At 43.6% G+C, this 19950-nt stretch overlaps 1 protein-coding gene across 2 annotated transcripts in view; it reads right to left on the reverse strand.

Moving 5' to 3' along the window:
- The window catches only part of waca (WW domain containing adaptor with coiled-coil a), a 37184-nt gene that overhangs the window by 11667 nt on the left and 5567 nt on the right, over positions 1-19950 (reverse strand). For both annotated transcript variants that reach the window (XR_004165604.2, XM_012815167.3), the window contains exons 4-12: positions 15992-16083; positions 13062-13177; positions 11839-11951; positions 6737-6988; positions 3493-3615; positions 2971-3119; positions 2615-2733; positions 875-1103; positions 53-180 (exon numbers count right to left, since the gene is read on the reverse strand). Coding sequence is in view for 1 of the 2 variants with exons in the window: in XM_012815167.3 (XP_012670621.1) it covers positions 53-180; positions 875-1103; positions 2615-2733; positions 2971-3119; positions 3493-3615; positions 6737-6988; positions 11839-11951; positions 13062-13177; positions 15992-16083 (1321 nt within the window). In the remaining variant the exon portion in view is untranslated. The remainder of the gene's footprint in view (positions 1-52; positions 181-874; positions 1104-2614; positions 2734-2970; positions 3120-3492; positions 3616-6736; positions 6989-11838; positions 11952-13061; positions 13178-15991; positions 16084-19950) is intronic.

Genomic DNA, 19950 nt, shown 5'->3' on the forward strand with positions numbered 1-19950 from the left:
GACAAATGCATGGAAGTGCAAACATAAAAGGTATGCATGTTATGCTGCTCACCTCTGCTCACGCAGCGTGGCCTGGATCTCACACACTCGGACGAGAGAGCGCAGGTTCTTCAGCTCGGTGCAGTTCTCCGACATGTAGATGCTGCCCATGGTGTGAGCCTCCTCGCGTAACCGAGCCGCCTACAGGGGGGGGGAGGGAGAGAGAGAGAGAGAGAGAGAGAAAGAGAGAGAAAGAGAGAGGTTTGGCTCCAGTTAAACCCTGACTCTTGCAATTGAAAAAGGGAGCAGTTTGAAGTCGCTTGTAAACAAATTGAGCTTTTGTAGGCAGTCAGCAGCCCACTGTGTGGCATTAGCATGAGAATGCAGACGGCCAACACAAACCACCAACACACACACACACACACAAACAAACAACCCCACTCAACATGAAGGAAGGGAGTTGGGAAGAAACAGTAAGAGGATAATTCTACGCATACATTGACTACATTTGGACTATTGACAGGATATGTTTTGTGTGTTGTTTTCTTTATTACAGGAAAAACCCAACATGATTGACATTCCTTTTTTGACATTTCCTAAATTTCCCTCGGGATTAATAAAGTATCCATCCATCCATCCATCCATCCATCCATCCATCCATCCATCCATTCCAATTCAGTGAGGTCAGCCCTCTCGTGCTGATACTGCAGACCTTTTCCAAAGAGGGCCATCAAACCAGGTGACAAAACGTGGATCAACCGTGTTTATAAATGGGTCATTCCGGGCTTTCCTGGGTCAACCCTACAGCCTTAAAGGATTATCAGTGAGCGCACTCTTTGGGGCTAGGTAAGGGAGTAGGGCGACTGGTATAGTGGGGCACAGTAGATTAAAGTACCTGTTTCTCGACGTGCTCCGCTGGCCAGCCCTGTACGTGCTTGATGAGGCTCTCGTCAAAGTGTGCCGCCAGGGAGGGGGTGAAGCACGCAGACCGTCCTGGGGGGTCGGCCTGGGCCCCCCCACTTGCCCCCGCGGCCCCACCCACTCTACTGCTGCTGCTGTGGTTATTGGTGCTGCTGTTGCTCGCGGCGACATGATTGGGGCCAGGGGAGGGACTTCTTTGACTGCTGTAAGAGAAGATGAAAAAAATAAAAAAAAGACTTAATAAAAAATTCAAAAACACTACAGCACCACATAGACGCACATAACTCCAAAGTTACAGATGGGATAAAATGTGGGTAAAGTTGATTTTGCCAGAAGACTTTAATGAGGGTCACTGACCAGACCTTTGTAGCCTAAATCAGTGCACGTGAGTATTAAACATGAACCTAAAGCTGACAGGATTAACCCAGCATTATATTTAAGGCATTATTCGACGGCGTCAAGAGCATATTAAGCCTGTTTAAAAAGGCCCAGTCTGCAGCTCTTATCCCATACATTGTCAAATTCAGCAAATTGCTCCCCACGGTCCTCACGTGGGTGGCATCTTTGAGCCTTACTGCACTCAAGACACAGGTATGGAGTTATGGCCTTAGTTTCAGGTGTTACAGAGGGCCTCATAATGGAAGTCTCTTGCAAGGCAGGCAACCCTCTCGATAAAAACAGAAAAAGGCCATTTGAACTGGCATTTAGCCAGTAGACCCTGGTACTTAAAAAAATGTAATACATAAAAAATAGATTATTTAGCTGACTAAGATCAGAACTTTAAATGGACTCCTTTCATAATTACCTTGCATACAACCATTTTATGACTGGTGAATAACAAAAATGATATCTGAGGAAGATATTTCACCCACTTTACTCTGAAATAGGAGGTAGATCAAAAAGCTAACCCCCACACACGTCATTAAAGAATGTGCATATCTAAGAAAATGGGTATCAACCTTATTGAAGGCTCTGGGGTGCAATTCTATGATTCAACACTAGATGGCAGCCTCTTCCTCTTTTTTGAGTACAGCCATAATGAGGCAGAGACCAGAGTCTCCAGAGTCTCCTGTCAACCCCCATTTAAACAACCCATTCACAACATACGGCACTGAGCTCCTGACTCCAGAGCAGACGGCCATCTGCACCTCACCATGGACTATGGCAGACTGACTGCAGCACCAGGAAGTGGGGCACATTTTACACACTAACACACATGACCCACATTCCGGCACGCATGTGCACATACAAGCATAGGGCCTGCTGCTCAAGCTTCCTCACTGGCTCTAGCACCAAGTCTTTCTAGCAATAGAAAAGAAACTGAATTCCCTACACACACACACACAATAATCATGGTCTCAAACATGCGCACTCGTCTCTGCGGGGACACACACACATACACAAATATGGGCCACATGTCAGCTCAGCAAGAACCAGCATATGTACACGGACACAGCAAATAGTGTGAGCTCATTCATACAGCACTGTTTACGGAGACTGAGGGTTATCAGTACTCAGTCAAGACAACACACACACACACACACACACACACACACACACACACACACACACACACACACACACACACACACACACACACGTCAGCTCCCACTTAACATTTGGAAACAGTCACAGACTTTTGTACACGTACACACAACTGCAGCCAACTACATTAAGCACCTACACACTCACAGAAAGACAAGTATGCCCTCACCTCTGTCTCTGCAGGTTGCGGGGGGAGCTGGACGTGTCGTGGTGGTGCTTGTCCGAGGGCTGGGGCTGCTGGGGAGAGGGCTGAGGGTGGGAGCCTGACTTCACAACAGGTGTGCTCACCTGAGAGAGAGAGAGAGAGAGAGAGAGACAGCAGAAGACGACAGCCAAGAGGAGAGCGTCAGAAAGGTAGACACTATCAACCAGGCTTATTTAAAATCGGCTCAGTAGTTTGTCTACTCAAGCTAGAGGCCATTTCCAAGGAAGTCCATGACAATATTTGCTGAAAGTGTTTAAGCAAGAACCACTGCACTCTAATGATGCGTGCGCTCACACACACACGCAGACAGATCTTGGTACCTTGGTCTGAGAGGCGACGGGTGGCGTGCTGAGCAGTGGCTTGTGGGATGCGGTGTTGGTCTGGGGGGTGCTGATGCGCGGGGACACATAGGAGCGGGGCGATGAGGCGTCTGAAGTCAGAGACATGGGCGACTGGCTGGATGGCTGGGCTGCTCCGAGAAAGGACAAGAGAAACGCACACAATCACCAGATGAGTCTACGCAAGACACCTGCTCTGCCATCGTGTCTGCATAGTGTAGAGAGACATGTAACTTTGGTGTTCTGAATGATGTGTTTTCATTTGCATGAGTACATGTGTAACCCTAGTGTCCTTTAAAGGAATGCATCCTTAGCATCCTAAGGAGGGTATTTATCCATGTGCCCTGGGTAGGCAGCTGGGTAGCAGGAAGAGCAGTACCATGATTGTAATAGTGAGAGTGAGAGAGGGTGTCCATTGTGTGTGAGTGTGTGAGCAGACAACTAGGCAGCCTGAGGAGGCAGGAAGTAGGTTGTGTGTGGAGGTGTTTGCGTGCGAGTTTCTACCTTGGTTGGACAGCTGGGCAGCCTGGGAGAGCAGGGAGGTGATGTTGAAGGCAGACGGGCCGGCCGTGAGGATCTTATGGAGCATAGACTGCAGGGACGCCTGAGTCACGGCTGCTGTCAGAACTACAGAGTGTGAAGAACAGAGAGAGAAAAGAAGTGAAAGGATTGCATTAATTAACTGAACTCTCACATCACATAATCTTCGTTTGTGTAGCAGATTGGAACTAAACATCAGCCGGTGCCACACGAAAAGGGAGAGATCGCACAGCTAGAACCCTGCAGCAGAACCTTGAGAACTACTGGAGGCCCTTTAAGATCTAACATCCCTAGAACCTTTCATTGACAGCAGAAACGGCACACTCCAAACAGGAGCTAAAAGTCCTCTCTAGATGTGTATGCTTATACACACACAGACACACAGAGCACCACACAAACACACTTTAAATGTTGAATGATGAGTCATGTTTGTATCAGCACAATGTGGATATTCATTTTAAAGTAACACAGTAGTCACAGTAATGGGAGACATACAAAACTAAAAGTAGTAAAGACCCAATGAACTAGCACTACTACAGTAATCACACAGCACACAATTTGAGGTCCCATCAGAAAGGTCTGTCTCTTTTCAACCACCAGCTCCCCCATATTCTACAGTACTGTTTAATAACTGGCTGTTAAAATATCTCAAAAAGGAAACTAAATTAAAAAGCTAGCTTTTTGAAGACCTACTGCTGAAAGGTAGTTTTTTGGTCGCATTTATTAGTAGAAATGGAATATAGTATTTATAATTATGTTCATTAATTGTGTTTGTTAGCTTTGAATGAGCCCTTCGTATCTACATAGGATCCCCTTCAATGGAGTCCGCCATGTTTCTACAGTGGCCCAGAACGAACAAACCAAAACAATGGTTCGAGATTTTTATGGCATTTCACAGCCACCGTAGGTCCTCGCACACGCTTGTAAAGGGAAGGGTATTCAGCTGGTTGCAATTCAGCAACCTCACCACTAGATGCCACTAAAAACTACACACTGTACCTTTAAAATAGAGACATTCAAAACTTGAACACATTTGATGTCTTCTCCAAAACAGAGGCTTCTGATAAAGTAGTAAAGTAAAACTAAATTAATATTCCTGTGCATAACAACAAATCATTTCAAATCTCAAACTGGTAAAAATGTGCTAGAACTGGGATCGTTTTGAGGAATTGCGATTTGTTACGCAAAGTACCATGTCAAAAGCAACTGTCAATAGAACTCAGCAACCTCCTGACAAAAAGTCATAATAGCCTTTTATTGTGCCAATTCAGCACCCACCACAGAAAAACTCTTAACTGCAATCAGTCGCTTTCAGGCCTGAAACAAGATGCACCAGGATTTATGACCTATGCTCAGGATTTAAGCACATCGCTAGACCCCTAAATTATATATTTCAATCTCAAGTCACCCCTTAAAAAGCTTCAATGTATCCTGTGTGAAGTCTTTCACTGAGTATGGAGTATTTTCAGCAATGATAGTCTGTTGGGGATCAAATGGCAGAAGATTAAGGAACAGTGGGCAGCGGAGAGAACTGGGAGAAAAGGCAAAGAAAAAAGGGGTTGCTAAATCAACTCATGACCAGCTCTTATGGAAAACAGTGTCAGTGAGTCATGCAAACAAACCTTTCCAAGACGGTGACAATTAATGAGCATTTGCAGAAACAAAAAAGGGTCACTTAAACTCCACATTTCATAAACATCTGAGGCTAAAGAGGTTAAATTCTCCCGTGAGTATTAAAAGTCTGCCTGGCTCTTAATCATATGGTGGAGCGTTGGCCTGAAGCTCATCTGTTGCCACCTTGGCTTGGGCTCAGCGACCTCAGCAAGCCCCGGGTCGGTGTGACCTGCTCTGTAAAACTCAACGCCAGAGTTTCCAGCCACGGTTCACAGTCTAGTATGTCTCATTAAGTTAGCGAAATCGCTAAATAAAAAGAGGTCGACTCAGAAAGAGAAAAACAAAGGGGAAGAAGAGAGCGAGGGGAGAAGTATATAGCGCTTCAATTAAGAAAACCTCACTGTTAACATATACTACCAAAGAGCCTTCAAATAAAACTCAAGGCACTTGAGGAGCTTCCTAGGGTCATCCAAGAAAATTCCGACATCAAATGCGTTTGGAAGTGGAAAAGTCAACAGCAGACATTCCTTCTCGGCCTTCTCGCTCTACCTTTCCCCCAAGAGTGGTCGTGTGTGTTTACCAGCGCCGGCCAACCTTTCTTATGCACGCTCACTCAGAACCACATGCTAGAAAAGTAAAAAAAATGAGCTTCATAGCAGCTATTGCTACAACCTGAGCATAGGAGACTGAGCTGAAGGGGTCCAACCTTGAAGCCTGGGTGACGTTAGGCAGCTTCAGAGTCTAAATCATGGATGATTTAGTCGGGACAAAAATCACATGGTACCAAGTGGCCTCGCACCAAACTTATGAAATATATGAATAAAGATCAGCTGAAGGGCTGATATAGTCATGAAGTGTGTGTGTGTGTAAGAAACAGTGAGATAGAGAAATGGAGAGAGTCTCTCATCACTGACAGATCTGGGTTTAACTACTGTGGTGAACATTTCACAGCGTCTGTTGAAGAACCACCATGCCAATCACACCACCAAAAGTGGTAAAGCATAAGCTACCAAGGTTTACTCTATTGGCTCAAACTCCACAATATTAAAACATCAGCAGTCACCAATAAGAACAAAGTTGTCAAGTAACACACGCCACATCAAATCAAGGCCAACAGTCCCTTAGAAGCACTTACTAAGGTGGACTGAACTGGTGTCATTAACAGTTATCCAACTACGTACAAGCCATCAAACAGAAAAATCAATATGTCATATAAATATTCTCCCCTCTTCAACAAAATGTGCCGATTGCAAAATGTAGATCCCCCCCCCCCCCCCATCACAAATATACATACTATGTGTAAATAAATCTACACCTACCCTGATAATGTAATTCTGCTAAATATAATTTCACAATATTCACGTGCTTACAAAAGCATCTTGTTCCTGTGTCCAGTGATTAAACATTTGTTTAAAATCTCAGGGCCAGGACACACTTTACAGTTATAGAAACAGATAAAAACATCCTGAGGTTTTCCCATCCCCCTGCCACCGCACCTCAATTCAGGCCATGGCAGCACAGGCACTGAGGACCTCTGATGGGAATAAAGAAGGCTGCCACACACACACACACACACACACACACACACACACACCCTCATTGATCTTGGCCATGTCCACGCTGGCATTGTTGAGCTGCAGGGCGGTCTGCAGCGCGGGGAGGAGCTGTCTCAGGAGGGAGGGGTCCTGGAGCAGGGTGGACGCGACCGGAGACTGCATCACCGGGGAGACGGGGACCGTGGAGACGGAGGCTGAGCCGGGCTGGCCGGCAGCACTGGCGCCAGACGCCGAGGAAGAGGAGGACTGAGACGTACAGGAGAGGGAGGAAGGCTTGTCTGATGCCAACTCTGTGAGGGGACGACAAGGAAGGATGTGGAGGAAAAAAAGGATAGGAGGTCAGTCAGTCATGCAGACATTCACACATTTCAGCTGCTGCCAAGTACATACTAAAAACAGACATTTGGATCCAAAATGATATTGATAAATCCTTCACAGACTCCCAGTTTAGAGTTTTATCAAAATGCATAGATTCTAGATAGACAAATGTTAGAAGGCCTTATACTGGTAGGAAGAAGGAAACCATTATGAGCTCAGCAGTCTAGTCTTAGGAAATACTTTGTGCAAAATTGTGGAAACCCCAAGATTAAAGTTGTATTCAAGCTACAGTTAGGCTACCATTCCAGCACTAGCAACCTGAGGGCACATATCGAGAACATGCACACAAATGAGCATGGACTGATGTTCGGAACTCCACCCAAACAGCCACGTGTCGACTCATTTTACACCACCTGCCACAAGATTGCTATCTGCAGCACGACTAGAGTCTTGCACAAAGAAACTTTGGACAGGAGGCCAACCAGTATAGTCGATAGAGCGGACTTCAGCGAGTTCTGTCACGGATTGGAACCAAGGTACCATATCTCTAGCCATGGAACAATTACCAGCACCTCTGACAAAAATAAAGGAATTACTCAGATGTGGCTCTTTCCACGGATGGGTGGATCTCCCCAGTAACGGCCCACTGGATTTTAGATGATGCACGACTACGTACTCAAAACAGACATCTTGGATGTCACTGGCATAAAAATGGGAATCTGTGATTGTCCTTACAACAGACAATGCTACCGATTACCTCAGTGCAGTGGAGAGACATCTTGAAATAGTGACTATACCATGTGTGGTATACCTTGGCTGTGCGTAAAGGGCTCGGGGTCAGAGCCACCGAAAAGTGGTGGCGTCCCATTTCAACAAATCTACCACCAACAGCTACTTCTTCCTCCAGGAGAATCAACAACTTCTAGGATTGAAAACGGATAAGTTGATTAACCACTGTTCGACGCAATTGAACTGAAAATACAACATGATCTGCTGGGCATAATCTGCGGAGCAGAATGCAGTTGTGTCTGTGGTCATCTTCAAGAAAAAAAGAAACTGTCTAGAATGGAGCTGCCCACAAGCAAATGGTCCCTCATGGAAAAGGTAAGCACAGTGTATGAAATGCTTTGTCTATGGGCGCTTATTACTGATCCAGGATAACACTTTAAAAATAGGTGGAATCGTGGTCCTAATTTTAAGTTAAGGGTAAGGGTGAATTTTAATAAGCTGTCCTAATATTAACGCATATTTATCTACTACAGGTACAAGAGGTTCTTAAACCTTCCAAATAGGCAACCCTGTCGGCTGTGCGGTCTTTAAAACATGTTCTGCTCACTCAACTGAGCAAGCCATAGCAGAGGGACCAGAAGCACCTGTGTTGACAGAGATGAAGACAAAGAATCTCACCGATATGGAGAAGTGGCATAGCGAGGGAAAGGGCATATATATGCTAGGGGTGGGCGATATGAGCTAAAATTCATATCACGATATTTTCCACTGTCCAGACGATATCGATATGATATCACGATATATGAGGAAAAAAAATCTGAATCACATTTTAATAGCCCTTCTTAGCTAAATGACATTAGTTAAGGCAAAATATGTCATCATGAAAAGTAAAAATCAAATAATGATAAAATAAATATGTATCTACTGATATGTGCTACAAATGTAATTGCTGTATGATTCCAATCATTTCAAGCATTTTTATAATCAAAAATCGCTGAATTTGCGCATGTCCTGTTCAAACAGAGAGGAGACATGCGAGGTGAGGCAGCGACGAGCAGCATCTCAGATTGTGCGCATGCCTTTTGCTTTCTCATTGTTTGTCACCACTGTAGTATTTGTGGACACTTGTATTATATGTCCTTTCTATCCATAGAATAGGTAATGTATTTCACGTATGTGTAGAACCTATAGTCTTGCTGATCTGACAAACCCGCATAACAGTGAAAAAGCACTGAGGGGAGGCAAACAGTACCTCTGTCTCAATGAAGGGGGCGTGCGCGAGAGCCTGAAACTGGGCTTTCAAGAAACGTGAAATGTTAATTAATGGGAGACCAATGCCGGAGCTAAGGGGGAAGGTTCAAACGACGAGACAGAAGATAACGCGATCGAATACTCACATTCAAAGCCAAATTACCTGGATACATGCTTCCATCGCCTCTCTCATTTAAAAGAGGAGGATCAGATGGCTATACTGGGAGAGCTGAAACAGGTGTTTGGGCTCGGTCTCACTGCCTGTGCCTACTCAGTGCCAGACAACCTTGTGTTCAGCAAACTGCTGGGAAAACCACTCTAACAGCTATGTGGGATCTCCTCTGAGACACGTATTGCACGGACAGGCCAGACCAGACCAGAACGACACACTGCTATGTCAAATTGAGTTGTCGATATATGAACAAGAGTCTCCAATACCTGCTCAACAAAATCCTCTCATGTGGTGTGAAACCTCAGGCTCTGGGAGATACCCTCATGTAGCCCAAGTGGCAAAGAAATATCTTTCCATCCCTGGATCCTCAGTGCGTTCTGAAAGCGTCTTTTCCTCCGCTGGGAATACAGCGAATAAAGAGATCTGCACGGGCCTCTTCACATGTGGATTGTCTTGTTTTTAGCAAATAACCTGTAGGCCTTAAGGCCTAAGGACAGTGAGTGCCAGTGGAATGAAAATGCCTGACAGTGACAGTTTTTTTAAAACTTTTTCTAGGCTAGCGATTTGGGAGCTCTAGTGTCAAGAAACCTACTTTTGCATTTTTAACAGCTGTTTATTGTAAATGATCCCTCAGGGTAAAACTGTATCTGACTCAATAGATATTGAAAATAAGGCTAGTGTAGGGGTAGGTAATATCATCTGACGGTATTTATCATCTGAAGTTCATACGCTTAATATTATTAATTATCTTTCCAAAAGGTGCAAAATTACAAACATTTCAAAGAGTAAGATCAAGAAAGATTTTTTTTTATTAACATTATAAAAATGAAAAGTGGATTGAAGAGTTTGTCTAAATTCACAGTTACAATAAAACAACAATCACGATTAAGCCCCTATTAGCACAATTTACTCAGTATGACTGAAATAACAATAAACAGGAAACTAAAATTTCAATGAAAAATCATCATAACAGCCATTAGCGCTCTAAGTTGCTAGAAACACCAGCCTATTGACATTTCTGGCTTGACCTGGTGTACGTCATAACATTTACTTATGGAAAATGTACTGATTTACCAACTGAATTACAAGACATAGTTGGGCTACTGTGTAGGTGTGTGTCTCCTACCGGTGTTTGCAAGGCATCTTGTTGAGCTCTCCATTGTTTACAATGACAAACTCGGAACAGTGCCAGAATTTCCATCAATGGCCAAAAATGTATTACATCCGTTCCATTTCAAAAGCTGGACATTGTTCTTCAGGTTATTAAAACATTTCACAGTTTACCTAGCTACCTCATTTGGTAATTGTAGGTAAGAGATTCAGGCAGACTACCAATAACTGATGTGGAATTCTCTGACAGCTGACGTAATACAGTAGACAACTATAATTCCAAAATTGCACCCACCCCCAAATCTCTACAATGTGGAAACAACAGCAGTGGAGACCTGTCCTTCAACAACATACTGTACCAGAAACAACAGCAGTGGAGACCTGTCCTTCAACAACATACTGTAGCAGAAACAACAGCAGTGGAGACCTGTCCTTCAACAACATACTGTAGCAGACACTGTTCAGTGGAGACCTGTCCTTCAACAACATACTGTACCAGACACTGTTCAGTGGTGTGGGTGGAAGGTGGCGGAAGACACCACTCCTATAATTACTGTTCATTATAAAGCTGCTCTGTCCAAAAAACACTCATACTCTGTCCAAAAGTGACAAACTTCATGGTTCCTACATCCACAGCAACACTGACACAAAACGGAAGTTAACCCAAAGCTCACCAACTTTCATAAAAGTAAGCCGTCAAATCAGCTTGAAGTGTTTCAGCAGAGTATGCTTTTCAGTAGCCTCGCATGAGAAGAATGTCAGATAGTTGACAAGAGATCGCAGACGCCACGCACAGAGTTTATTCACTAGCAGACTTTCTGGCTCTTTGGTGTGGTAGGATGACCCTTTCACCAGAGATAACATGTTCACAAACAAAATGTAGCTACTCGCAATATAAGTTTCAATGTTTAAATATTTGGTGACATGAGTCATGCAATTTTAGACTGAAATACAGCCTTTACTGACGTCAACACCCAATTGCAAACACTAACGCCAACGTATAAACAAATAAGCAGTGCGAATGACTTGACTTTTTAATTCAATTTTTGGATCAGCTGGATGACATCAGTTAAATCTTTAATTAGGATCAGACAGGCATCAACAGGGCCATCGCTTTCATTCACCCTGCATACATTTTAAACGCAGACACAGGCTCCATGTCAACCACACAGCTCAAATACACAATACTTTTACCAGCTTTGAGCTCAGAGAACGCACTGTAGCTCTACAGGCAATAGCCCCAGCATGTGTGACCACTGTCAGCAGCGCCCTGACTGGCTCTATGGCTGTGCTGAAACGCACAGAGGTGCTGTTATTATCAACCACTTATGTCACCTTTATTTACCGATATATCATTCTTTGTGGTAAGCTGTGACTCGCATGCCTACCTCACTGGCAGAGACCTGTCTCTCATCAACCAATCACAGAGTCATTGAAAGCCTGTTCGTGCATGAGACTTGACATCAGCCATAGCAACTGGAGTCTAGCTCGTTTCTAACTAAAGGTCTCCTCCTGAAGTAGAGTGCCACTTAGGAGACTACAAGAATGCATAATACTCACTGGTAGGGAAGCTGGAGGCAACCGTGGCCTGCATAGCCTCCCGTCTGTAGTCTCGGTCTTTGGGGAAGCTGTTGACTACCGTTGTCTTGGCAGCCTCCTTCTGCCTCTGCTCTCTGTTTCAAACACGAAAGAATGAATGAATTCAAATGAATGGCATATTTGAAACACTGCTAATCTGACAGAGGGAGAGACTACAGCATTATTTGACTTAAAACAGAAAACATATGCATGCCCACAAGGACTACAAGTTCTGTACCGTCTACGATAAGAGTTGCAGGACGATAAATGGATTATTAAATATTCATTATGTACATCTGGCATAGCAACGACACCTGCCATTCTGAATCAGAACAGGCAAAGTCAGCACAAGTGTCTACAATGGTGTTCATTAACATACAGAATATTTGGAGTAACAAATTCACCTCTGTACATTACACACTGCTATCAAAGTGTAACTTCATAGGCTAAGATCTCACCAAAGTGGACAAGCAAACAGCCTGTTGGGTAATACTTTTCTGCCAATGACAAGCTTAGCAACATGACTGACTGTAGTGTACACAACCTGCAGGAAAGCTAGCGTCTGTCCCTAGTCAACAAATCCTAGATTTTCACCTACCAAATAATATCCTAAATGTGGACAATCTCGGCTTTTAATGCCATGCAAACATTTTATGCCAGCAGTGATTTTGAATGACTGCAGTAAAAGTCAACGAACAATCAATTTACAGCAGTATTACACAAAAATAAATACTTGTTCTGTATGAATACATATTGCTAGCTAATGCTTACAAATCTGGTTACAAAACCTAGGCCTTTTCAAAATAAATCATACTAACTAAAGAGAATCTCACCAGTATGTTATCAAAACAAAGAACAGCTAGTTAAATCAATTGTAATACTGCCCTACACTGGAGTTGTGGAAATTAGCCACTGTATTCACAATTTTCAGAAATGAAATCATATTTTGGCATGTTTCTGTTTTAATAATGAGAATTGTGACCCCAAAATCCAGACACCTGCTGAACTATGAGCTTTAAAACAGGAATGGAGCCACAGATCACATGTTTCACTCATGATGTTTTTCACCAACAATTTCACTATTTAAAAAAAACAACACTTTCAGAACACCAGGAGTCGACTTCGACCTCCTAAGGAAAGTGTGTGTGTGTGTGTGTGTGTGTGTGTGTGTGTGTGTGTGTGTGTGTGTGAGTGAGAGGTGTTACCTTTCGAGCCACTCCTTAGGCTTCTCCCACTGTGACACCTCTGTCCTGCAGTTGTAGTAGTACTTCTTCCCAGAGGAGCTAATGTGCTCTGACCAGTCATCTGCAGGCTCATAGGGCTGAGGGAGAACACAAGCATCAGTACCGAATGTACAACATGCGCACAGTGAAGACAAAAAGACATGCGGGAGAGGGGGGAGTGGGGTGTAACGCACAGAAGAAAGCGGTTAAGGCAGTGAGGTTGAGGCAGTGAGACAGACACGAAGGGGGGCAACAGAGATGGGGAGGGGGGGAGAACATGGGGGCGAAGAGGTGAGGAGTGATGCAAGAGCTGGTAATGTGGGAGAGGCAGGATCCGTGCTGCTCTCTAAAGGGCCTCTTTAATCAGGCAGCATCAAACACCAGCTCTCACACACACAATGTGTGAGACACAATACCACACACACACACACACAATACCACACACACACACTGCATATGACTCAGACGATAACCTAGTCATTCACTGGGCCTAGTTGGAGCCTAAGGATAATATGATCATTTTGTGCGACTGAGTTTCTGTAATTGAATTCCCGAGCTGATAAATAAAGCACCATTCTTCCCTGGCCGGCCCCTCTCAGGCCTCAGTTCACCAGCCGGCTACAGCTCTGGGCCAGTTCACTGCTGGGAACACACTTCTGGCTTGGGAGGCTTTCAAAGTGTGTGATGCCTTCTGATGAGGGTCAGACAGTAACAGAGGAGGATATCTGCAGTTTCTGAGCTGGTGATGCACTGCAGTAAAAACTCGAACAGCCAAGTCGGTTCAATTTCATCAACATCTATTCCGTAGCATTTCAAAGAGCTTAGATTTTTTCCATAATTAGTTTCAAGTCCATTAAATCATATTAGCTTTTCATTTGTAGGCTCTCATATTTAGCACATCTGAATGTGTTTGCCACAACTACTCAAAAGTGGACCCCCGTCTTCATTTCGGTGTTTCTGATTACTAATGCTGTTAATTACAGCCGACAGGCCATCATTCCCAGATTCTCATTTTAATTTGCCTTGTCTTCTCCACTCATTGAAATGATTTTGGAAAGTCATCATACTGCAATATTTTGACGCAGTTTAGTGCATTTTCTTTTTCATTGTCAAAGGGGGGACCTGCCAATTTGGGAACCACTGCAGTAATGTACGTTACGTCAATCTGCTCATGACCTTTAAAATTTGCCCAAATGTATCAACCAAGCTTTAAAAAAATGTCCCCACCTAAAACATCAAGGACATCGGCCATCTCATTAGTGACCCTGTGTATTCTTGGATGTTAAGAGTTACATGGGCTGCTTTTTTTCTGATGAAGTTGTTGCCAAGCTATGCTACGAGGTGGCAGGTTTCAGTCAATACCCAGTTGGTGTTCATTAGATTTCAGTCGGGTTTAGACACTGAATATGTTATTAAAACCACCCCCTTCAATAGATGTGTGTAGGCCTAATGATCAGATGCAGTGCAGAATATGAGCTACAATCTCAGTGCTAACATAGGATCAATGACTCACTGGTTTGTTTACTAACTGTAGGTTCAAATATTGCTTGAGAAATTCATGGAATTCTTGCAATTGCGGGTTGCAATTTTCTCTTTTTACCACAATATTTCCGTAAAAAGATCACTGCAATTTTAACCACCATTTTGGAGAATTCCTGCAGCAAATTCATTACTTCGGACCGCAAACAACTACAATAAATCCTCACAAGATTCTGGAGAGACTAATTATCAAAACAATCACGTGTTGAACACCCTGACGTACACAAATCCCGTCTTGTCTCCTCCCACGAGTCATATCATAACCTCTATGCGCGTGCACACACGCACACACACACACATCACAGGTATAGTTCTGTAATGCGCTTGTAACATCTAACAATTACTGTCATGTAGATATGGGGTGGACAAGCAGATGCCTGGGACAAGCAGATTCCAAGTCTGGGCTAGTTATTTCATATTCCTAACTGCCTAGGGGACAAGTGGACGATTTTGTAAATGTATACAATTGGAATTTCAATCTCAGACCATCAAATGCCTGCTCCCGCTGTTATCTCATAATCCCGCCAGCAACGTCAATATCCAAAAAAAAAAAAGACATGTACGGGAGGGACAAAAGTTCAAATGCGTGGCATTTGATTGAGATAGACAATGCCAACCACACAACGTTGATTCTGGAGTACAAACGGCTTGAACTCATCTGGTACATGTATGTATGTATGTATGTATGTATGTATGTATGTATGTATGTATGTATGTATGTATGTATGTATGTATGTATGTATGTATGTATGTATGTATGTATGTATGTATGTATGTATGCTATTTCACTGAGTTACAGGGAGTGTGTGAATGAAGTGAATGTTTTTTTTAAATACACTTAATTAATTAATTAATCTGATAATCTAAAATATGGGAAGTAGGCGTACAGTAAGTAATACACATTAGTTATGACATTATTTAGACAATTGATTATCTATTTTTCTACCTGATACTGAGACTGGGCTACCACATCTCGGGTCTGGGCAAGTAAAATGGAGCTTTCACTTTCCCAGTGGGCAAACTAAAAACCGTAACTCAATTCAGAAAAGCTGACCTGAAAATGTTCATAAAAAACGCAGACCAGAAGGCATCACAGCACTGTTTACATGTCTGAGTCCCTTAGCAGCAGGTTAAGGCAAGCACAGAACCAGAAAGTGTGAGCTGGCAGCTATCTCGTAAGGGACCAGAGCACTAAAAACAAAGTATGCATTAGCATGTGTGCCAGTGATTAGCTCAGTGGGAGGGGGAACAGCATTAGCACACAACTAGGGTTTCTGTGTGCTGATGGCTAGCTCGCTAGGGAAGAGAGAGCATTAAAACATAGCTTGCATTAGCATGCATCCTGGCAGCTAACTCGTTAAAAAGGTACTCACTGTGTCAGCCGTCCTGTTGGGGTTGGAATGGGAGTTGGCGCTGTGCAGAGCACTGTGGTTGTGGGAGTTCTCCTGAGGGGAATAACTGGTCCCTGCAAAAACACAAAAACCCACAACACACAGACAGTGTTACTAGACGAAAAAATACAACTCACAACATAACCAAACACACACAGAACAGAAGCATACAAAATATTACAATATTAGACAACCATAACCTCAAAACTAAGGAACAATGGGCACTGGTTGCATTTAGCCTAGATTTGAGAAAGTCTTGATTGTTTTGATTCTCTCCCTGTCTCTCTACTCCTATCCTCCACCTCTATAGAGACAACTGAGGAGTCACAAACACTGGGATTAACATTTGTGTTCCTGAAGACCAGCTCTCACAGATCTGCTGAGAAAGATCTGCTTTCACATAACCACAGAATGTGCAGACCATGAAAATGGGCAATATTCAGTTCTGCACAGAGGGCTTCACTACGAGTCTATTTATAAGTATGTTTTAATGGACCTTCGATTCAGTCCTTCTAGAAAGGAGTTCTCAATGAAAATCATTTGCAAACCCATGCACTTATGCTACTCTTTGGTGCAGGCAAGGTGATGATGGAAGGTGGTTGAACTGCCCCAAGGCCCTAACCAGAGTAGTCGTGACAACAGAGGATGGGGGCACCACAGCATCAAGTGTTTCTGTGAATGCCAATACCTATCTGGAACATTTAACTAGCTGTCTGTAGGCCTAATGAAGGCCAAGTGTTGATTAGCTGGAATTGTTTATGGTTCGGGCCAAGCTACTGTTTCCCCATTTACAGAGCCAGGTCTATATAAAATATATATTTTTTAAGTGTACACACTGAACGGATAGCTTGAGAGCTGTGAGGAGCAATTCACTGAATTTGACAAAAGGTTGATATGGGTTTGAATAGCAGGCTCTACTTTTCATGTCAACATTTAGGCTCAAACCAACTGTTGCCCATTTTGGTCTCTTTAGTTTTGGTCCATAGCATTTCAGCATGCAACAGTTAGAGATCTGTCTTACAAAAGACCATCAGAGACTTAGCACCACAACTAGCACAGGGCTTTATCTTGTAACCCTCAAACTACTCCTGCAGTAGACCATCAAACCAGCTGATCAAGAAGGTGGCAGGGAACACATCTGGAAGCCACCTAAAGGAGACAGTTCAGTCCCACAGAATAAATACTCAAGTCACACCAGGTGCTCATTTTGGTCATTTCGTTTTCACAGTTCACCAACAATATAGCCATTTTTGTAGCATCAGAATGAGGGTAAGCAACGCAATTCAATTTTATTTATATATCAAATTGTTTCAAGGCGCTTTACAGAGGCCAGGGCCTGAACCCCTTTAGAGCAAGCACAATGGCGACAGGGTCAAGGGGGGGGGGGGGGGGGGGGGGGGGAATCCCTGTTACTCGAAGAAGAAGCCTGGCAAACACTCAGGTTGACTGCTGGAGTAATATGTATGTGAATGCAATACAAAAAAAAAAAAAAAGCCTAGCATTTGGTGTGAACAATAACTGCCATTTCTCATATAAGGTCGCAAGTTGAGGGAAAATGTAGCATTGCAGGTCTAGACACCATGAGCACTGAATGAAATTTTAATTATTAAAGTCCAAGTCTGTCACTCAATGTTCACTCAAGCAACTGAACCAACAGAGCGAAAATGTGTGCTACATACAAATCTGTTGGGTCAGAGCTTAGCTACTTAAGGCACTGATTTTTTTGTTTTATTAGAGAAGAACAAGCCCAAGAGAATGTCCAAGCAGCAAGATAGCTGGGTAGGCAGTCGGGTTTCCTAGTAAGGTAGCCAATTTAATACTTCCTGATATGTTTCATGCGTCCAAAGAAACTATTTGAATGTGAAATTAGAAATCTTCAATGAGAAATCTGCTTACTGCATAATGAGTAATTACTTTTGGAAGAGGCTGTCGTGCAGAAACACCAGTCAGTGGTATGGTGTTAACTGGATAAACACACATGGTGAAAATTGAGGCGTCAAGAAAGAGTAATGCCAATCAGTTCAATTATCATTAGCGCTTTCAAACATCTTTATCAGATCTCCTATTAACTTTTATCTAACACTGTACAGTATAAGCTAGCCATGGACCTTTCAGAATTTAACATATATTAATCTAGTGAACTGCACATATCTATCATCCCAATGAAATGGTTTCATCTTCAAACAGCCTGAAGGAGACATGTTCTCCTTAGAAAGCGGTTTATGATGACAATGTGGGATGAGAGCCAGACATAGCAGCCACAGGTGTGTGAGTGCGCATGAAGGATGAGCAGGCGGACGGACACAGAGGGGGGTAAGAGACTAAGCAGGGCTGGGAACGAGGGAGATGGAAGAGGTGTGTGTGTGTGTGTGGGAAGAGACAGTAATGACAACTGAGTGCATATAGTGCGTGTGGAAAGACACAAATGACAAGTAAGTATACAAGAACTAGTTTGAGACAGAGAGGAAAGCAGCATGTAGTCCGTGTGTCCCTTTGAGTACGAGTACGAAACAGGGATGGGTAGGGGTGCTCAGTGTGCCCGAGACAGAAGGGGCCACCAAGAAGCCCTGCACCTGCACATAGCAGGGATTACCCACCCCAAAACCACACACAGACACCAGAGAACCATTACTATGGCAACCACGAGTGCAATGAGGACCCCTAGGACACTGGCAGCTGTGTGTGTGTGTGTGTGTGTGTGTACATGTGTGTGTGTCATCAGCCGTTGTCACACAGAGCAGAGAGGAAATAGGGAGAGGGGAGCCAGACACAAAAAGCAGAAGGCAGAGAGAAAGATACAAGGCTAGCAACAGCCAAAGTGTCTGCAAATCCTGTATCGTCTTTTCAGGTATGGGTTCTCTTCCGTAGCTTTTGTGAACATATACAAAGACGCTCTTAACACTTCACTCTTCAGCAGACCATCAGCCAAAAGGCTGAGCCTTCATAATGATATGATGGAGATTCAAGGTATATGCTGGAGGTGTTGTTCTCTAGAGCAACACTAGTTCAATAATTCATTCCAACTTAAAGGGGAATGAAAATGTATCCGGAAAATATCAAAGGCAGGTAAAGACTTTATCAAAGATGTGCATTTACAGACTCGAGAGCAGCAAAGGTGAGTTTTTATTAGGGATTTGAGTCATCACAGCAACATTATGCCAACTTTTACAACTCCCTATACCAGGGTGGTAGATTAACTGGTCCCGCTCATTAAGTCGCCTTTGAAACGAGCACGAAAGCGAAGAAAGACGAGGTGGCTTTAGAGAGTCAATTTCAAACACCAACAATATAGAGTTGCCAGAGATGTGTGCATCTACTCAACCCCCAAAGCCAACACTGACTCCCCCCGATCTGCATTCATACCAGCATCAGTCCGCTTACCACGCCAGACATCTCCTATTGATTTCTACTGAGCTGCTGCTCTTTTGACATTGGAGATGCGCGCTCTCCATCTCTGGCCTTTCAAAGTAGCGTGTCCATTTAGCATTCCTTCTGCCTTCACCAAGATGGTGATCCCAAAAGCTGCATTTCAACAAGAGGGCCCTAGAGTAGGCCTTATTAGTGAAAGACTTTGCATGAATGACAAAGTTGACATTGACCATATTTACACTAACAGGCCAAATGGTTACCATGACCGTAGAACACTCTCTTTGTGCTGGGGTGCATCCATGAGTACTGATTTGTTTTCTGTGTTCTAAATATTGCCACTCACATCCAACATTGGCATCACCTCCCATTCTCTTTCCTGGCTGATATCTGGAGCTTTAGGCATTAGGACCAAGTTCACAACAGTAGGACTAGTTCTTCTGTGCATCACCATCTCCACATGAACAGACTACCTGGAAATAAAATATGCTGGAAAAGTATGACTCCAGATGACGCAAACAAATCATTAGGCACAGCCTTGAATGGTTTTGCTGGGCAGAACAGCAGGGTCTGGC

This window comes from Clupea harengus, chromosome 17 (genome assembly GCF_900700415.2).
Source record: "Clupea harengus chromosome 17, Ch_v2.0.2, whole genome shotgun sequence".
In the NCBI taxonomy this organism is placed as follows: Eukaryota; Metazoa; Chordata; class Actinopteri; order Clupeiformes; family Clupeidae; genus Clupea; species Clupea harengus.